This window comes from Necator americanus, chromosome V (assembly GCF_031761385.1).
Source record: "Necator americanus strain Aroian chromosome V, whole genome shotgun sequence".
NCBI classification, from domain to species: Eukaryota; Metazoa; Nematoda; class Chromadorea; order Rhabditida; family Ancylostomatidae; genus Necator; species Necator americanus.
In genome coordinates this window covers 15136630-15157658 of record NC_087375.1, presented here as the reverse complement: position 1 = coordinate 15157658, position 21029 = coordinate 15136630, and the positions used below count along the sequence as shown (strand labels likewise).

The window sequence follows — 21029 nt, the reverse complement described above, 5'->3', positions numbered from 1 at the left end:
TTTGGAGGCAATCGAAATGTACAACTTTCGATGAGCCTGGAACAATAAAATTTTTTATGAGCTGTACACTCAGGTTTATTTAATTGACCGTACTGGCTCACTTCTCGGCAAAATGCCTTCTTTAGAACCTAATATGGTCGATTCGATCCGTAGTTTCAACAATAAAATCTCTCTACAACTGTACAGACTGTAGGCCCACTTTTCGATCACTGACGACTGCACCAAGTGCCCACTGTAGGTTGCGGAACTTAACACATTGACAGTGACTGATCGATCACTAGGTCAAACCCTTCGGTCACCTCATTCAAATCAGAGCAGAAATGCGAGATCTGGCGCTAGTTCCGGCGTAGTCGAGAGTCACTCTTCTTCGCGATTTATCTCAGAACTTTTGACTGACATACAAATTCCCTGCAGTTAATTCAAAGCCAACGATTTAGATTCGCGCGCTAGACTTCCAGACCTGGTTTCAAAATAGGCTCCGTAGTGCTTTTGTGTTCTATGTGAACTTAAAGGTATTGATTCTCATGGTTTCTTCCAGCCATTCTCGTGCTTCTTGATACAAATGTGTAATGGTTGCGCTGTTTCACCAACATGTTCGCTGTCACAGCAAGAGATCAGGTAGATTATCTTGGCTCTCATGCAAGTCTAGTCTGCCTGCAGGGCAAACAATACACTTTTGAATGCGAATGCAATTTTGCAGGTAGTATCGCACAGACAGTTCTAAACGAGGTGAATCTTAAAGTTGTTCGGTGGTGCTTCTATAACCGAAATAAAAGTGTCCTGTTTATTTCCACCACAGGAACATAACCTTCCTATTCAATTCTCCATGCCGGTTTCGTTGATATTAGCGAAGGATCCGAACTTAATTATCTGGGTTTGAATGAGATTAGACGACGTCAACAACTTGCTATTTCCATCACACTCTTCGAATTGAACAATTTCTTTTCCGATGCTCACTATATACATCAATGGTTTCTCCTTTTAATGTTTCTCATTCTTGACTTGAATAGCTCCACTACTCTTCGTGTCTTGTTTGAACATGCAACATCTCTGTACTACTTTTCCTAACAAAATCTTCGAACAAAAGCATCACACAAGGATTTTCGAGTCTTGAAAATGAAATTTTTCAGACACTCGTATTGCAAGTACTGTAGGTTACCGTTATTGAGCACTTACGTTGGTAGAGATGATAGTGTAACTTGTTATTCAACTTTTGAACTACTGCTTGTAGAAGTGCGACCCCTCCCTGAACCGTCTCTTTTTAATAGCTCAGTATTTTAAGATTAAAGCCCGAAGAATTTAGCTTCTTCTCTCTCTCCCTTGCTGAATTCCTCACTTTTTGAATCTGTATTCCCCTTGCTCTTCAATTTGCTGTAGCGAGGACCAACAATAACCCAATTTGTCACGACCGCAGACCCATGGCTTCTCTTTCCACTAGGAGCACGAAGAAAATAAGATTTTGCTTCATTGTGCCTTGACAAGAAATCTGACCTCGAAGTCGACGATGTTGCTGTCGTGCGTATAATAGCGCATGAAACCTAGTCGCCCACTTCTCTCACGGCGCTGATCTAACGATTGCTGAAACGACATATGCCCGTCCTTTTATAAGATTTCTCTTGGAAATTTCGATACCCTCATTACATTAAAACAAAGGCCACCTCAACGAAAGCACCCACAAGCGGCTAGCTCATGTCCTCAACATTTTAAGAAGTTTTTAAAAAAACGAGATGGTCTTTGTTTTAGTGTTGACTCAGTAACTCTTACGTCAAACTCAAAGCAAACCGTGTCGCGAACAAAAACAAGAGCTCATCGATCAAATCTGAAGTTGCTACGGGATGCTCTTTGTTTCACGATCACAGATCCACTGTTCTTGAAAAATGACTCGTCAATGAAACATATTGCCTGACCTAGTGATTCAGAGCCTCATTTGGAATACGTGGAAAACAGCTAATGGCTAACGAACAGAACCTCTTCAATATTCAGTAAAACTTCCAACTACCGACCAGTAAGATTATCAAACACGTAACTTAATGTAATTTCCCTTTGTTTTCAAACACAAAAACATTACAATGAGACCTCATTCAAGGGATAGTTTTTATCATAGTCTCTAACATGTGTAAAACGATCAGCAGCTTTACGATTCCCATGAGAGCTGTGAGTCAAAGAAATGGACAACCTCAGTTTCGACCGTTAATTTTTCTTCACAAAGGTGATGTTTCAGGGCACGAAACAAATGGTACCCAGAAGGGACCAAGGAACTATAAATAACACAGATTACCATATCCCATTCGAATTTGGCTATCTTTAGAAGGGTTACTTTCGCAACATCTGGGAGAAGATGGATATTGTCGCGTTTCTGACAAATAGGGTCGAGGAGATTTTGGAATGAAGTAACATACACGTTAGCGTCCACTGCGAATTTAAAACGGAATTCAAAGCTGAACACTTCTTGGGAGTCCTGCCAAGAACAAAACAGACTCCTTTTTTGGTTTAATTCACCATTGGTCTAAGCAGCCATTCATGAGTAACGGATGCAAGTGGTGAATATTGGTAGTAGACGGTAGAATGCGGATAAGGGTAGTGGTACGTGGTAATCGACCGACACACGCGGACGGCAAAGAACGACACCACGAAATGAACGAAAAAGGAAACTGACCCAGAGTGCTAGGAGCCAGCCCTCATATAGTGCGGCTGGAGCGGAAACGCTAATAATACGCTAACCATAATACATCGCGGATAGCAATGTTTCCTGTGCGCCGCGTGAGAATGGGTGCCGTTTAGCTGAAAAAGTCGTGCTAGGCACGACACTGGGGGCCGCCGAAAAGAACCGCTAGGGTGAAGATGGAGACCTGATGGTACTGTCCACAAGTGGGACCCCGAAGGATTAAGCGGAATCTGAGAGCCCGTCATCTACGAGTCAAATATACACAACGGATTATTCTAGCTGCCGCCAACACTCACCTAAAACCTATCCTACAGGACCGCAGGCGTATGCCTCTAGGCAAAGGTCTTGCTTGATGGTGACGATGTAGACGACGATGCATGGTATGACGTTGCACTGGCTTGCTCGACATGGATGGTTGACCATGTGAACGATGTTGAACGACATGACAGTGCTTCGACATGGATGGTTAATGATGCACCTCAACTAGTGCCTGAAACATAAAGAATTTATAAATTTACCTAGAAGGGCCGAGGTGAGGGTGTATGGAAGGGTTTGGTGTTTCTCATTGTGGTTTTTCTGGGGGGTTGGACTCCTTTATCGAAAGATAGCATCAAGTAAACGAGGGGGTTGTTAATTGATCCCCTCACCACCAAAAGTGGGTCGTACAACTGTGGTAGTGGATAATTGTGGTGATAAAAATGGTTAAACGATGTCGTGATAAGGATTGTAGAATAAAGGTTGCTATGTACTGCTCAACTAAAGATGGTGAAGTGGTATGTAGAATGATAAAATGGTATATGTGGTTCTTGACGTTCTTGGGACAGACGGCCGGATAGTGCCAATTGGAAGAACAGATTCCGCATGGTCTCTCTCTGCGACATTCGCTTGGTGTATGTTGGTATAATCATCTGAGGCAGCTGCTTGTCTGGCTATGCGCATGCAGCGTTCATCGAGGCTGGTGTAGCGCTGGCAATCATATATATAGTGGTCATCGTCGCAAAGGAAACAGTTGGACTGCTCTTGTAGTGGTCGTCTGCGTGAACGAGAACTGCTGGCAGACGATGTGGGGTGGTAACGTTTGGTGATGGGAGCGTCTGGTCGAATGGTGACTCTCGACGTTGATGGTGGTAGTATGGATGGCTGATCGTGGTCTCTGTGGCGCATTGCTGATGGACAAGGGACGTGGATGAAATGGAAATGCTCTCCAACGTGGGTGATGATGGAGATTTCGTAATTGCCGTTGACGTGATTTGAGTTGTAGTAGGAGCGGGTGCTGTGGATATATTTTAGGTAGAGGTGGGTGGTGCGGTAGTGATGGTTGGTCATTGCTGTTCGTTTCGTTTCTCAGAATGAACAGAGCTGCACCGTGAAAACACAGCACGATGACGAAGCAGGCGAGTGAAGAGATGGTGTGAGATGGTATTGGCTTCATCACGTGCAGCCGTAGCTGCCTAGAGAAGATGTTCGATGCGTAGAAGGGTAGTATTGGTGGAGTTAGTCTAGGAATGATATGATCTTATCTGGAGTGGTGTTGATAGTTGCGGTTATTTTTTGGTCGATGATACAGCGGTGAAGGTGGAGGTTAGCCTGCGGTTATCTGTTCCATCGCGTCGATAATCTCCGTGATGGATTGCCATGTCTCCGACTTCTGCGATCTCTGAGCTTTTCTCATGTGGTGGTGGCTTCGTGGATTCCTGGGTAACTCTGGATTATGGTGACGATAGGGAGTCCTTGCAGAAATGTATATAGGAGTTGTGATGGTGTTGGATGGGTCGCTTCTTGGACGATATCTTGTAGATTGATGTAGTAATCGTCGCCGATGAACGCTTCCGCCATACAGATGTCACGTGCGGCTAACTGGAAAAGACTGAAGGTGTGGTCAAAGTGGATGGCTAGAGACAGGGTGGACGACTAGATGTAGAGCACAACGCTATTCTACGGGAAGACTGTTGAGCTGCGCCTGCTGGTCCATGGTCAGCGTATCCAATAGTAGTATGCCAGTAGCTGGCTTAATACTAGACTGCTGACGTCGATCTATCAGCTAAGTATTCAGTAGGCAATAAGTATCCAAGATGCTAGGTTGGTCAGAGCTGATAGAATCCAGCAACCAATGCTTGAGTGGCAAGAATGGGTGGCACTAAAACTGCGGTAAACAGAAAAGATGGATAAGTGAGGAAGGTGTAAGATGGATACGCGAAAAAGGATAAGATAGATAAGCATGTAAAGAGGAGTTAGTTAGCACCTAAGCGTGAGAGGGTTAAGTGCTCCGTAGTTAACCTGAGTCGGCCCGTTAAAGTGACAGGTCACAGCTCATGAACTGCGTGGCACTATATAACACTAACAAACAAAGGGCAATTACAAAAAGAAAATATATGAAGATGTACAAATAAGATTAAAATAACAGCTTCTAAATAAGGGAGGAATAAGAAAAAAAACAAACAAGCAAGAAGGCTAAAATTGGCGAAGTGTTGCGAAATAAGTGTATAGTTATTACGAAATAAATGAAGTCTTCAAAGGGATTAATGTCAAAACGATTAAGGAGAGTGATAAAGATTCTGCTAAGGAAAACAAAAACAAGCTCACATTATGATATGAAAAAAGAAATAATGAAAAGGAACTAAGGGCTAAAGTAAAAGGCAAAAATGTGATGTGTAAGAACAAAACAGAAAGAAGAAAGGAGAATGAAAGAATGAAAACATAAAAGGGTGGAATAAATCATGTACAAGAAATGCGGTATAAGGTGCTAAGGCAAGCAGTGAGATGATGAACACGAGTACGACAAAAAACGGTAGAGAGATGGATCAAAGGAGTAGTCGTGCAGCTGCGGAAGTGACGAGAAGAGAGTAAGATAGATTTCGTAACATATAGGGATATAGGTACGCCAATTACTGTAGTAATGGTCCTAGATGGAGAAAGTGGATTGGAGCGCAGAAACAAGTAAGGACAAGTAAGAAGTGGCTGTACAGTCAACGAAAGGATATGCGAAGCGTGCAGAAAGGGATGCGTATGAAGGCGGAACGATACGGTAAGGCGCTGAAAGCTGCGAATAAGGGGGAAAGTGGTGCAATACGGTAGAAATGGTAAAGCGGAAAAAGGTGATAGAATGCGGGATTAAGATGTAAATAACAGAATAAATGGCCAAAAAATCCATATGAAAATGGGAAAGGCACAGAAAACAAAAAAGACATCAAACTAAAAGGTAAAAGGCATCTAACGAGAAGACAGAAAGCACTAAATGCTGGAAACTAGTGATATAAAATATTCTTACTACGCTTCGTACCAGGCGCAAGTCGCACCCGTTTGGCTGCTCGTGCTGGTTATATTCGAGTAGGTTCTCGTTGTTGGCGGCTCTTCTTCTTGCGTGGATCTTCTTGGCCGAGATCCCCAATAGGTGTAATTGATTGGTCGATCTCTGCAACTCACAACTCGATGAATGTGGTGTTGGTGGTGTGCATATACTGCGGATAAGTAGTCCTTGTAGCAGACGTCTCAAAAGTTGTTCAATGCAGCGGGTGTCTCCTTATACCATTCTGAAAGGCGGTTTGAAAGGAAATAGAGAGAATTGCGGTAGCTGTAGTTCCGCTGGCAGTGAGACGACTATAGGTCGAAGGACGTATAGCGATGATGGATAAAGGTGGTCTTGATTAAGCACTGCTTCGATATCTGCAACCTACATCAGAGTGAGCTGAGCAATAGCCGACATAGACTTAGCCACTAGCTGAAGTGAAATACTGTGAATAAGTGGTAATATTGGTTATGGCTGAGTGTTCACGATCATGATCACGAAGAGACAGATGGTAGGTCTCTGTCCCGATGTTGGTGTCTAGGTGGTGAGTGTGAATATTCGTGCGATGCGAAGAACAGCGTGAAGAACTTTCACCACGAGACGATTCCTTAGAAGGGTATCTGTACCGTGGTGAACGAAAGCTGTGACGACTATCATCACTACAACGTCTACACCTAACATGTGAATTAGGCGAACCTAAACGGAAAATGGAGAGATGGTTACGGTGGTAGTGGCAATGTTCTGGAGATAATGAGAGATTGCGGTAAATGGTAGGTAATATGGAATATAGTGGATGGGGTTAAAAGGGGGACAGAAGCTATCGTCAAACTTATCACTTTCTTGTACAAACACATCAAAACCAGCAAGAAATTCATGCACCTTCCAAATTGTACCTGACCGATTTTCCATCCTGTTCACTTCCAACTAAACCTCTCGCGGAAATTTGCTGCGGATGAACCCAAAGGAGATGTACCCAAAGCGGTTGAGCTGCAGGATATGAGCTTGGATCTGGCACAGCACATCCTTTTGCGATGAAGCGGAGGAAGAAGACGCAGGCAAATTATCTAATTTCTGCAAAAAGAAATTATACGTGAAATCCGGACGGTCAAACCGTCTACGTAAAGCTTCAATTGGAGATGGCAGTTAGAGGGATTGGTTATGTCGCACCCCTGTACAACAAGTGCGCGCTACCTTTAAGGCTGCTACTAAGATGGACGAATTTGGCAGCAGTAGATAGGGATAGATTGTCTTGAATTATTAACCGCGGTCTTGAATTTGGCCCACAATTGGTATAAGGTGGCAAAATCCCTATCGAAGGTGGGCAGCTATACCTTGCGGATATGTACGCTTATGGTATCTGCAGTGGTATATGGTGGGGATGAGCCTCCGCACATGTGTGGTGAAATCATGGTACGGTTTCTAATGTCATGTGGAATGTGGAATGTTGAGTCGTCATGTGGAATGCAATAGCCCCATTCGTGACCCTCGCATATGAACCCTTGCACCCGCAAACCGAACCCCCATGCTCGAGTGCAGTGGTGGCCCAATGATGATGGGCACCATGGCACGACACGGGTGAACGTAGATCAACGAGAGCTTTCAGGATCGCCCAGCGCACGACAACGGGCTCGGTTCACCTAGCACCATTGTCGTGAACCGGATCCGCTCCGGAGCGGCACGTATCGGTGGATAGGAGCCGAGCCCAACTGCAGGAATCCGGAGGGGCCCGCGGCTAGCCACCACATGGCGGCCTAACTCCTCCGAACCCTGCAGGCTCGCACCCAGTGTCCCATCCCCCTGCCCCTATTCCTCCTTCGCCGGCCTTGGGGCTGCCCCCTGATCCCACCCCTCCCCCCATCTTTATGCCCCTGCAGATATATTGCGGTACGCGTGGTTATACTTGCGGTTTTATCCTTATATCGACAATAGATGGTATAATGCGGATAAGGGTAGGTGATATGTGGTAATCAATCAAAATACGCTTACGGCAAAGAACGATATCACGAAATGAACGAAAAAGGAAATTGGACCCCGAGTGCTCGGAGCCAGCCATCATATACTGCTGCCGGCGCGCGTGCTACTGTAATACATTGCAGACGCCGCGAGGGAAAGGGTGCCGGCTGGCTGAGAAAGTCGTGCTAGGAACGACACTCTATTCGAGTCTTAGTACTAGCAATTTACGTAGCGTAGCACTTTGTCGATGTACCACGTGACTCGAATAGGTACCCAACTTTTGGTCCCTTTGATTGTGAAAGTGGCTTACTATAACTATTCTAGCACCACTCAAATATAGCTGAAAATTTGCAAATATTGGCTTTCATGGCTCAAGGCCACGTTCCACAAGGAAGTAGGCCATCCAAAACGAAAATGGTCTTCAACTAAAATTTCTTTCTACCGCTGACACCAACAATAACAGTGCGTTAGAAAATGAAGACTTTCTTGAACGCAACTCAGATGTTGGCAGTTGCGGTTGCCGAACTTGAGCCCTGTAAGAAGACATGGTAGATGATGACCCGATAGCTGAAACCATGAAAGTCATTATTTTGTTACAGTACGCTCTTATACAATTCTTGATATGAAGTTTTAGGAAACTTCTACAATATTCTTGTGCTTAATTATTCTAAATGGAGTCTTGAAAAATTCTGGGAAAAAAGAAAGTTTTATTCGGGGGTTTCCCCTCAACTCAATGTTGGTGCTGCATATAGTACCGTTCATATTAAACTGTTTCTTGTTCAAATTCGAGGCCTAACTCATGCTTCGTCAACTAGATTCCTAATTTTCCGGCTTTTGTAGTCTTCACGGAAGATAAGCAGTCAGTATTTCCTATATTCCTTTTAAATTTAAACCTGGTATAATGCTGACGTATTTTTCCACAGAACCGGAACCGGATTTAGTCAAGCATCCTTCAACGAGAGATGTTAAGGTAAATATCAACCTCAGAAAGCGCTTTTTCAAAGTGGACCGAAAAATTCCAAATTGTTTTTCTTTTTCGAGGGATACCAGATACTACCTTCCGTTAAAACTAGCACTTTCTGATCATCCTTTATTTTAGTTGTTTTTTTTTTGTCACATTTATGAGTTGTATAGAACCTGTTTGTGTTTCTCATCTTCGAAGATTTTTATCACTTAAAAAACACAGCGAACACTCTTATTACGGTGAGTGCACTTTTGCTTCTATGAATGATGAAACAACTCTGTAAATCTCTGTGAGAACGAACAAATTCGGACCGTTTAGGACAGTACGGCTCAATTAATTATGATCGAATGTCTGATCCCTAGCTGAGCCAGTCAGATCATGAAGCGCTGCGTTAGGCTAACTCTCTGGACCATGCCAGCGCCGCTTAACTTCCCTCAAAACAATTTAGCAACAAATTAGAGACGGATCGTATGCAGAGACTAGCAGAAATTGGACCTTGACGTGTCTGATGACAGACGTTGCCAGTAGAAAGACCTACACAAAAGCCCGCGAATTTTCTGCAGGCACATTTTTGTTGCTGTGTGTATATCGTGCGGAGCATTTTGTAATAGATGCATAAGTAATATTCGCCGTTCGGGCTACATCACATGATTATCAGCAAATGTCCATCAAGAACTAGGACAACGCAGGGATTCTTGCAAGCTGTTGCATGTTATGCGTTTTTTGTGTATATGTTATAATGTCTCTACCACACCAGTTTTAAACTGAAAATTAAACTTTGCTATGAAGTCCGCATTTGAACCTAAAAATCGATTGTGTATGACGGGTTATTGAAATTTTCACAAAGACGCAGACCAATGCTCAGCTGAGCAGATTAAAAGGCAGTTCTTCTCAAATAACCTGCCTAATCACGAAAAACCATGGTATGCTTTTTTTGTTAAGGGATAGCGAATTCGATAGAACAACTTCGGAATCACACAAGTTTTCGCTGTGGCTAAAGTAGCAAAAATAAGATGATCGTATAGTTTCATAGTGTACTGATAAGTAGGAGAATAACGTAGTGTTTCGCATATGTTTGTGACTCCATACAGCATTCCATAAAAATCTCCCTTGCGTTGCTTCAAATGTTCTTGCTTCTTTTTTCTAAAAGTGAGTTCGAGAGACATATTCCAACCTTTACTTCAACGGTATACAAAAAAAAGGTGCGAGTGTAGCGCAGTCGCTTAGAGGTTCCGTTTCCTGCACAATCGATCGGAGGTTCGAATCCGCCCTAGTGTTCACCAAGCGTTTCATCCCTCCGGGATCGATAAATTGGTACCAGACTTCTCTGGGAGGATAAAAACAGTGACTTGACACATCGAGTAGCCACCACAGGTCATGGTATAGGCCATTTACACGTTCGTGAACCTCAAATTTTTCACTGATCACTCGTCGCTTGGGTGCACAGTGCTCTATAGGGCTGAAGAATAATTCGTAGCTATTTTTTCAAGATAAAAAAAAAATGCGCAAGGAAACAAGGAACACTGCCAAAGTGTTCAGTATGCTATGTAAGTGGAGTGTTGTACACCATATAATAGAGAAGTTCTCATTCTACAAGATTTCACTGCTCTGATTTTCTTGATTTTATTGATTCTTTTTTTAGATAATTAAAATGGATTGTAAAGCAAATAAAACGGAGCACTTTCGACACTTCTTTTCTTTCTCAGTTAGTCGAAAGAATGAGGCCCTTGAAGCCAAAAATGGTACTGTTCGTGGAGAAGAAGCAAAGCTTTAAAAAGAAAAAAATTGACTTCAGAAATGAACGACATCAGTGGGGCAATTGTCGTGGATTGAGGAAAAAAAACAATTTCTTCCCATTTTTGAAAAGAAATCTACTGCAAATCAGTCGCTAGCGTGCTCTCCCTTGTTGATCCTCCCATCGTTTTCAGCGACTTCCATACATTATTAAGCGGGATTTTCGATGTCTTTCAACGTCTCACGGTTTTGCTCTTTTCTTAAAGACTTCCGCTTATCATTCGCTGCTCTCCATACACAACAAAAATCTAACGTGCACCTTCAGCGACCTTACCGTCTTGATTAAATACTGATAGTAGATGTCGAAAATGCCCAGTTGTGTCTGTACTGCCAATTTTAAAGGCTTGAAAAAACAAAAAAACAATAAAATCGAAGAATAGAGATGTCATTACCTTCTAGAGCGAGAAATACTCTACCAAACGATTTGTGACATTTTGGTGTTTGCAATTTGCATTTTATTTCTATGTGCATTTTGAAATGTGGAAGAAAAAGGTTACGAGTTATTCTTTAACAATGAACTGAAATTATCCGATCTAGTTTTCCACATATTTCTAAACCTAATCCTATTTCTAAACCACATGCTTCTTGTCAAAGAAAAAAAAATTGCAAATGAACCTAACAGTTATCTAATGACCTGTGAAACGTCTTTGCTTAATACTCTTTCATCTGGCAATGAATTGAGCTGAAAAGCTTATGTAAATACGAATTAAGTAGAAGCACTCTTTAGTAAATTACTATCACCATCGCAGTTCCTTTCGGAAGAACGAGGTTCCTTGTGTTTATATATATATATATTTATTTATTTATTTATTTATTTATAGTCTGAATGTATGGAGAGATCTATGAAAAGCGACATTACAGAATTAGACCAAAAATACCAAATTCACAGTTCTGCCTCAATGCTATTTTTCTTAATTTCTCAATGTTATTTCCTCAAAAATGTCAAAAATATTCGTAGGTCTTCATGGGTCTCCTGACGAATTCTTAAAGGTTCTTTTGAGAAGACCCGTGTGTTGTTACTCACTTCTTCTGAATAGAATACACACTCGAGCTTGTGACCTTGTCTAGACGATAAAATTCGCAACGATGCACTCTTTAAATGATTGCCGCTTTAGGAATGAACTTTTGGCTCATTTTCACACAATATGACGCTTTTGAGTCTCGAAATTTGATAAGGAAGTACTCCGAAACGAGCGCATCTCCATCGCCGGTTGGCCATTGACCTCTGAGTAGAGGTCAATGGCCAACCGGCGATGTCATGTGAGTGCTGAAATGCACATCGACACCACAGATAAAAACTGAGGAGGTATTCACAGTCGTGGCTTCGCTTCTCAAATCCGTTTCCCGTTCGTTCCTCGCATTACTAATCAGCCTCTCACGCCACATATTCGATCTCGCACCTTGCTACCTGTGGTTACTGCTTATGATTTCTCTCGAAATTCCTTCAAAGTAATCAAGCAAATTGCCAGGGACAAATTTCGAACGGCTGTGCCGTTTGAATGTCACGCTTCAAGTGACGTCCCTAAGTGAGCTCGAGACGAGGAAAACATTGTCACATAATCCCTTCTCAGCATGTTTGCAGGGAAAAATGTCTTCACCAACTTCGGTACTGAAAGGCAGAAGCGAAGACCGAGCCAGGTATCTTTTACACTTTTTTCTTGTTCTTATGTATTTCAAAGCTTAATATGACTTTAAATATGAGAGAAGTTGAGAAAATGTCTTTAGGAGCTGTCAACTCTGTTAAAAGTAACAGGAACCGCAAAAGCATTCACTAATTACGTTTCTGACGGCTGTTTCAGCTTAAATTTTTTTCTCAAAGTTCTTTCTCAAATTCGTTTAGAATCCCTCAAACACGAATAATTTCTTCGTTAATTAAGTAATGAATAAGGTATCTCGTGCGCCGGTCGCACATACTGGAACTCAGTGCCGCAGCTTTTTGTGTGCATTCATGTATTATTAATAAGCGAAACTTTACCTATGTGGCTAACCAACTTGCAAATCTCCTTCTAATATCCCCTTCATGTTCCTTCAATGTTTTAAGAATTATTTTTTCTTGCAACGACTCAACACCAGCCCCTATCTTACATTCTGAACATTTATAAATTTGTTGTGTCAAAATCCCATTGAGAAATCCTCAGGAACAAAGCGTCGCTGTTTTTACCACCTTTCATATTTAAACAAATCAACTTGTGTAGCTTATTGTGCACAACGAAACTGCTATGTGATTATCACATCACTTGAAAGACTAAGACGAATTTTCTGGAGAATTCAGCTTGCTTCTTACTCAGATTTTTGTAATCCTTTCTTTTTCGTTTCGCTAAGTGCCTTTTTTCTTCTATATTTCTTTAAATGCTTCAGTTTCCTGACTACTGACGTAGTGGCAATTTATCAACTCATTTCTTGTTTTTTTTTCATCTTTTGCATGTTTAACGTAGTTTAGTTTGCATTCTGCTCTTTTATTATAACTCACAGCCAAGATTCAATCAAAAGTAGAGCTCGCTGCCCATCAAAATTTTTGTTTTTCTGTTTTCTGCTTCCCGCGATGAACACTACTCACGCAAAATAATCAACATCGTCTGCGATGGTAGTCCCTTGAGACTTTCTTATGTGTATAATATATATTCTTCCGTTACATGTGACCACATCGTGGCGATAACGTCGTCATCAACCATTATTCAATGCTTTTTCTAGCAAAGCCAAAAAATTAGCGAATGTTCTCCTTATGATGAATGCTTAGCTAATTTATTTTGCTTTTTCGAAGTTACGTGAATATTCCGCAGCATTTCTCTTTTTTTTATTTCTTTGGAGGAGGAGAAAGAAAGCGGAGTAGAGAAAGTTGAAGAGTGAATTGAAAAGAGAATGAGTCGATGGGTGAAAAAGAAAAGTTGAGCTTGTTGCATTAATGTCCAAACCTTTCCTTCTTCTTTTGTCATTTATAAACTATTGGCTAGTACCCTTTTACTGCATTTTTGTGAATTTCTCTGCTTTCTTTGCTTGCTCAAGGCTCGACAATAACGAATACGATAAGAGATGTTGAGAGACAGAGTTCCTGCGCCGAACGATGGGATCGGTTTATAAAATTTCTGCCGAAATCGATCCCAAGGGAAGTTTACTGCAGCAGAATCCCTTTAATATAATAGTATTTTAAATCCTAGTCCGAACCAATCAAAAACAACAAATTTTGCAGTGTACCCTTACCGTACTCGAATGATACTGGAACCGGTCAATTTCCCACAGCAAGCGTTGTTTTGGATAGTAGCTTCCACATAAACGAAACAACTTCCACGAGTTGAGCGCTTTGGGGTAATCAGTGTCAATACAAGACATTAAAATTATCTGTGATACCCGAAAAGAAGAAACTTTTGGATGAGTTAGTACAGAGTTCGCAGTTCTATATATCTATCCTGGAAAAATTTCTACTGCAGCGAGAATGAACCTTCGCCATGCATTGGCAGTGTCAAACATTAAAGTTGCATGCAAGTATTCGGAAAAAGAGTAGTGACATAACAGAGTTTTCATTTTCATCCATTTTTTATTTTTTCCGGCAATAAGGCGGAATTATAATTATTGATTAGTTATAAGTATCGTGAACATAGATGAGCGGATCATATTATACTTCGTACTACAGGCTACCAATGAATCTCATCTTGGCGAAAGGAAGAGGGGAAAAACGTTGTACCTCAGCACTGCGCTTCGTCCTGCCATCGAGCACAGTGCGGGTGCAACTGCAGTCTACAAGAGCTGAAGAGCACTTTCGTACTGCTACCGCAAATCACTGCTTAATATCGTATATTTAGACAATATTATCGTCGAAGTCACTAGCGGCGGGACCTTCGGTAGCTCTCCTGTTCTCCGTAAAATCCTATTTTCGGGCAATTCTTAACTGTCAATATTAACTAACTAACAATTGTTGAGGAAATGAAATTCATAAGACCCCTAACTTAAACAGAGAAGTTCTAGAGCAACGTTTATGGTGCATATACAAATCAAAACTGTATAGTTGTACATTCCATCCACCTGTACTCTTTTGTTGGATTGAGTGAAACTTGTGTTAAAGTATTTCAATAGTGTGCTCCCGCCTCCAGTAAAAAGATACATTTCTTTTAAAGTATAACGTTTACAAAAAAAATCCACTGACATATAAATGTAAAAAGTAATAGGAGATCATCTCTCCGCTGACGAGTTGAGGCAGCGATTACTCGGAAAAATAACGCTCATTTTCTTCGCGACTCCCACCACAGATCCGTCAATGTTTTTCTATTCATGTGAATTACATAGCTTTGGCCTGTACTGGGCGTTTGCTGTAATGTTCCAATCTTTCCACTTGACGCGCTATTTCCGAAAAGTGGTTTATTTCACGTACTTTTAAAACATGACGTAGTTTATGTGTCTATATGTTTGTTGGTGTTTTGATCCCCTCCATCGTGTGGATATCTTTCATTTTCCTCACTGGGAATATTTCTTACATTCATTTTGGTACCCCTTCTGAACCTTGGGGAAAATTATGTTAGTTTTGTGTTCTTGGAATAGAAAAGAGGATTTCGGATGCTAATAATTTTCCTCTCATAATTGCAGAGCCATGGTAGATTTATTCAGTTCAGAAATTCAAGATTCTTTATATAGCTCGCTCTTTTATACATTTATATATCAGTATATCTCAAATACACTTCGATCCAGACATGCCTGTGGCGGACTGAGTGTGGCGCATCAGCAACGCGTGTCTTTCTTTCCACTCCAAAAACACACAACCACCCATTTCCTCTCTTTTGCGGGAATTGGAAGCACGTTGGGCTCAGCGGATTGAACACATTCGGAGCAGAGTGCATGTTTCACGTGACATTGAGTCGTAAATAGACACTTTTTTTTGGCGACACAATTAATTCTGCTTCCCATAGTTCAAGGAAACTAAGGCCACTTCATTCTTGCTTCCCTTTCCAATGTCTCGTTATTGAAGCAGAAATTCACTTAAATCAGAACTCTTCAAGCAAAGTTCCACTTTTCTTGAGCCAACAATAATCCGATGTGTTTAATAATCTCTGAACTCTGAAAGAAGAACCCCTCCATTAAAAGGAGGTTTAATCACACTTTCCTGGATATTCTTCTTCGAAAAATTGCCGTGATGCTCTCTGACTCAACTAAATTATGAAGGACTTTGTGTTAAATGGTAATCTTTGATAGTAGTCTCAACAAGATAAATTCTCGTTTGGAGCAGTAAAAAAAGTAAAATTCGTGACCGATTTCTTCCCATTTTCCTTCTCGTCCTCTTGATACTTCTCTCATAAGCGAAATAACTCCTTCAAAAAAACCTCGAGTGCCTAGTTTCGCGGATAAAACTTGGATGGATTCTATGGATTCATGGGAATGTGCTATGTGAGGACAAAAAAAAAAACGATGAAAAAACGTCGACCGGTTCCTTTGTGCTGGGAACTGTACATTTTTTGAATGCATGGTACAAGGTTACCTCTTTCCCTTAATACATCAAGATCCTAGACACATTTGAACATTTCCTATGAGGATTTTAAACATTATCTGAAGATCTTCTCTCCTTAAGCTTTTTTTCTGTACGACAACGAGCAACTAGCAACCCTGTACCCTTTATAGTTTGACAAAAGAACGAACCTTACAAGGGAGTACGAACTTCGAACCACGTTGTGACTCCTCACAATGAGCTCACAACCTCCAATGCAATTGGTAAGAAATTCCGCTGTGACTGCACGATCGATCGCAGGCACGAATCCGCCCTGGTGCCAACCGAGCCCTTTTGGCGTCGACAAATGAGTACCAGATTTGTCTGAGTCAATAAAAACATTGACTTGATACATCGGCTAACCCTCGCAAGCCACTGTATAGACAAACGCGTGTTCCTAAATCTCAGATGTTCCTGAATTGAAGTGAACGCGGTGGCGCATCACAAGAGGATTGGTAAATGCCAGACATTTTATTCCTTATACTTTACCTCCACCTTATCATATGACTATGTCGCGCTCTTCGGAGGAAAATGACACAGCAGCGTCAACGCAATGCTCTCGTACACCGTGTACCTCCACACCTCTATCGCCTCCTTCTGACGTGGTGCGAACTGAATTGAATGAGCTCCTCGCCACCCTCATGAGATGTTATTGAGACCTAACTAGACAACACTACAAAGCTTCATTTGTCAGTCTCACTGACTGTAAATGAAGCCAAAAAATTTGTGTTTACTAACCTTCGTTTCTGCTTATAATCTAAGATTCTCCCTTAAAATAGAAGACACAGTGTCGTGCCTGAATGCGTGCTAAAACATTTCATACGGACGAAGAGTGAAAAGAACAAATTTTAAGCATCTTTCTTGCTTTGGAGGTTTTTTTCTAGTTGACCGAGTTCACTTTCGAAGATAGGATTTATTTCTGAGATAAGAGCAAGAAGAAGTAGGATGGAGAAAAAAATCTGCGAATGACGGGAAATAATTGAAATTTCTGATTCACGTGACTTAACGGCGGTCGGATGTTACGACTTAACGTCGTTATCCGCATTTCCGCCGAATGGTGTGTCGAGGACATCTGAGCCAACCGCGCTTGTTCTTCGTCTAGAGCTTGCAATCTATTGCTGTCCTATACAAATTAGTCATTTGCTAGTTAAGAATCATAAATGTTTGAAAACAACTGATTCAACTTAAAATTTGAATTTTTTCTTCGAAAAATAAAAAAAAAACGTTGCAAAAAAATTATTGGTGCTGTCAGCAGTTGCTTTTATAATTTTTTTAAAAAAAACTTCTAAATTTGTTCCACTTCAATTAACAAACCAATTGAAACACCAAGAGCCAAGATATCCATAGCGATGTCACATTATTTATGAAAAGCGAATAAGAGCCTTTCTTAGCACAATCTTTCCCTTCCTCTCCTCGAACGAGTAATTCCTTGAACCTCCGTTACTTTCCTCGTTATGTAGAGGCCAGTTCTTTAATCACAATAGTGCCCGGCTTCATCGTCCTCCCAGCCACCAAATAAGGCAGATTTCATTATGATGACTTCAAATACGCACGAATGAAGGTTTGCTGCGAACCCGTTGGGCCACGATATTCCTTCAGCCTTTCCTTTATTTCTTTCTCTTTTCCTGTCAGAGTTTACGCTCTCGGCCGTCAAAAAAATGTGTGGGTGTATTTTTATCTCAGTTTTTTGCCATCAATTATGAAAATGCTTTGCTGTTTTTGCGTGCGGTTGAGAGAAGAGAAATGGATGAGGTGTAATGGATGACATTGAGAGGACTTGATTGATAGCTCTTCCTATGGAATCTGACTGGCTAGTAGGGCGAACGGGGCCTCAGAGGTTGAATCCAACCAAATGACTCTAAAGAGGGAGAAAAAGAAAGCAAGAGATAGGGAAAGAAAAAAGTAAGGAAATAGAGAGAGGGAGCGCTTCTAGTAAATAATGCTACCAAAAATGTGTGTCTCTGTTTTTCGAAATCCCTTGACCTGCTTCCTCGGTTGAATCAGAATGAAGATATGCGCATTAACTTCTTTCACTTCAGTAAATAAGAGCGATAGGATCTGCCAAAAGAATTCAAGATAATCATGATGAAAAGAATTCTAGATCTTGTTCATAATAGCCGATGACTTCCACAATACATAATTTATTTCAAATTCTTTTCCAAAGAATCTATTTAGAGTTGAATTTACCACAAATTTCTACACATCTCACAGCATACGTCTGTTCTGTGTGACGTAGCCAGCACTAGAAGGACTGCAGAGGTGACTGGACTGTTGGAAATTGAGTCTAGCCGTTTTAAAGGAAAAAATTTGTTGGAACAATTTTACTACTTTATAAAGCAATGTTTTTGAATTTAATAAATGCATTCTCGACAGCTACTATCCATTTTCTTGCGCTTTGCCAGTCATCTGAGAAATCCATTGCAAGAATAGAAGCAGAGCAGTTTTTTTTTCTAACCTTCTCAATAGGAAGAGCTCAAAATTTACCGAGTTTATGCAGTGTGCAGTGTTTTTACTTGTTTTTTTATTCAGCTTTTTTTTATAGGGAAGGCGCCTATCCAAATCCATGAATTTACGAACAACGGCAACCGAAAGAGAACTCAGAACCAAAAAATTACCACTTTACTAGGTTTATTATGGGATTTTTTGTTATATACAACACATATCTTTTTACGTATTCACCTATTATTCCATTTATTCGATTTATTCTGATTCTAACTTCCACTTTTTATATCAACAGCATTATTTTTTCATTTATAGGACATCACTGTAGGGAGTGTAAAAGGACGTGAAGAGCTGCCACAAATTCTTTGCAATCTCAGAAGACAAAAACACTGGAGAACTCTTTATTATCTAGAAGTGACCTGCGATACTGGAGAAAGAAAATCGCGATTCCTATAAATTAGCAAGCGAATTCGATTCGCAAACGCGAAAAAAGCTTTTATTTTGTTTACCCTACAAAGCACTGAGAAATGCTTCCCACAGCGTCAAGCACAATGGCTCTAATGAGGCCTCGTCTGGACCATTGAAGAAATCCTTGTAGTGAAAGACCAAACAGAGGGCAGAATATTGCGCGTTGAACAGCAGCAGCCGGACAGAACGATCTCCGCGCTACACAACCGATCGCTCCACACCACACTTCTGCTTCCAATAACTGCAATTCGGGTCTTTTTGAAGAAAATTCTGGGTATTTCTTGTCTGCAAACTTTTTTTTCACTTCTTTCAGTTGTGGTTCCTGCACGGCTTTCCGCCTTGGAAGCAGCAAAAGTGTGGATTCGCGGTGCTTTCTGCCTCTCAGAGACACATTTGCAGCAGTTTTTCCCCACTTTTTTGCTTCTTTCGCTCTTCACTTGAATGCACCAACTGTTGCCGATACGCCTGCGTACATCGTACATTAGCTAATTAATTTGCTTTTCACGCTCACTATGCTCCAAAAACAATGACACTAGTCGATCCACATCTCATTATGTGATCACTATTATTCGAATTTCTCAATTATGTGTTTTTACCTATGACGACAAGGCGGGTCAAAGTGCTTCCAAAAAAGTGAGAAAATCCCCTACCAGGATGTTTTCCTCACAATCCAAACTTTCCAAAAAAAAACCGCAATAGAAGACAAGTTTTCGTTTATTACAACAGATCAAGTTCAGGTCAGTACAGCCAAGGTTCCTTCTATTGCACATCAAACAACTGCACATCTGAATCCAGGAGGAGGACTTTTATGTGAAAAATGGCAAGCCCTACTATGCGCAAACTATATTTTGGTGCAAATTCTCATCTATTCTTTCACATGAGAGCAACAAATTTCTGGCGTCAGACAGAGTTTTGGATGATGAAGTTTATTGCGACATGGAGTAACCAAAGCAAAAATTGGAAAGAGGCGTTAATTTCACGTTTCTCGACCACTCAGTTTTTGTTCAGCGTGGAGCGTCGGAACTATTCATTTCACGTTCCCGAAAAGAAAGGAACCCCCTCTTAATGGTTCAATTGAGAAACCTTCTCTCAACGTTCTAATTTAGCTCTCCAATAGATGTTTGTTTGTAAAGAAAATATTTCTTAATAGAAACTGTCCTGTATAATCAGCAGCTATATCTAAGAAGAATATTTATAAAACTCATTCAACCTTCCGTACTCTTGCTTCTCCATCTCCAGTTTTTCGCAGAAGAAAAGTTTTTAAGTAGAGTTTCCCTTGTAATTAAATCTAGATCGCGTATTTCTTGCTCACTTGCTTTTTAACGTTGACATTGCTTATTTAAAATTGAAAAGAAAAACAGGAACACGAAGAAAAATTTTTTTATAGAAGTTGTACTGAGTTGGGTGCAAACACTAGAAACAAAGGCAACTATCACAGAAGTAGTGGTGGAATTTTTATTAACAGTTCTAACTTTTGTTATAAACGAACTCTTCTCCTTTCAAACCTTCGCAACATCCAGGAACTTCCGGAGAACAGTGACTCTTCCTCTTACGTTATAACTCCTATTTTCCTGCTTGTTTCCTGCGGCCGCTGTCTTCTAATTTTCATCACCGCGTTAGTCCATGCAGTCACAGCGACGTCGGATGCAGAGTCACACAAGCACATATAAAATTCAGGCCACGACACACTGCGCAAATTAATTGGCTTTCTCAACGCACAAAGCGAGCTTTTTTCGCTTATAAAAATGCGCGACTTTTTATTAATCCAAAAAAGAATGAAATAGGTGTAAAGAAGGTGCAAGGGTGTGCAGCGAAACTAGACTATTTTACACGTGCTTCACCATTTATCGTGACACTTCCACCACTATCCATATCTTTCCCCCAGATCTTTCGTATATATTTCAATGTTCCTCTCCTTTCTGTTCGTGTCCGCTTTTATTCAGCAATGAACTCTTTCTTTGCACCAGAAAATCAGATGAAACAAGCAAAT

At 41.0% G+C, this 21029-nt stretch overlaps 2 protein-coding genes across 4 annotated transcripts in view; one reads left to right on the top strand and one right to left on the bottom strand.

Moving 5' to 3' along the window:
* Positions 1–569: 569 nt before the first annotated feature.
* Positions 570–21029, top strand: part of RB195_013943 (uncharacterized protein) — a gene marked incomplete at both ends in the record, with an annotated part of 30066 nt that continues 9606 nt past the window's right edge. For 2 of the 3 annotated variants that reach the window (XM_064203989.1, XM_064203990.1), the window contains one exon: positions 12235–12300. In XM_064203989.1, the coding sequence (XP_064059870.1) occupies positions 12235–12300 (66 nt within the window). Of the gene's footprint in view, positions 619–12234; positions 12301–21029 lie in introns of those variants that run through there. The other variant, XM_064203988.1, reaches the window with a different exon arrangement.
* Positions 3422–3991, bottom strand: RB195_013944 (uncharacterized protein; the record flags this gene model as incomplete). The annotated part of the gene is made up of 1 exon (XM_064203991.1): positions 3422–3991. The coding sequence occupies one exon, from the start codon at positions 3989–3991 to the stop codon at positions 3422–3424; it is 570 nt and encodes a 189-aa protein (XP_064059872.1).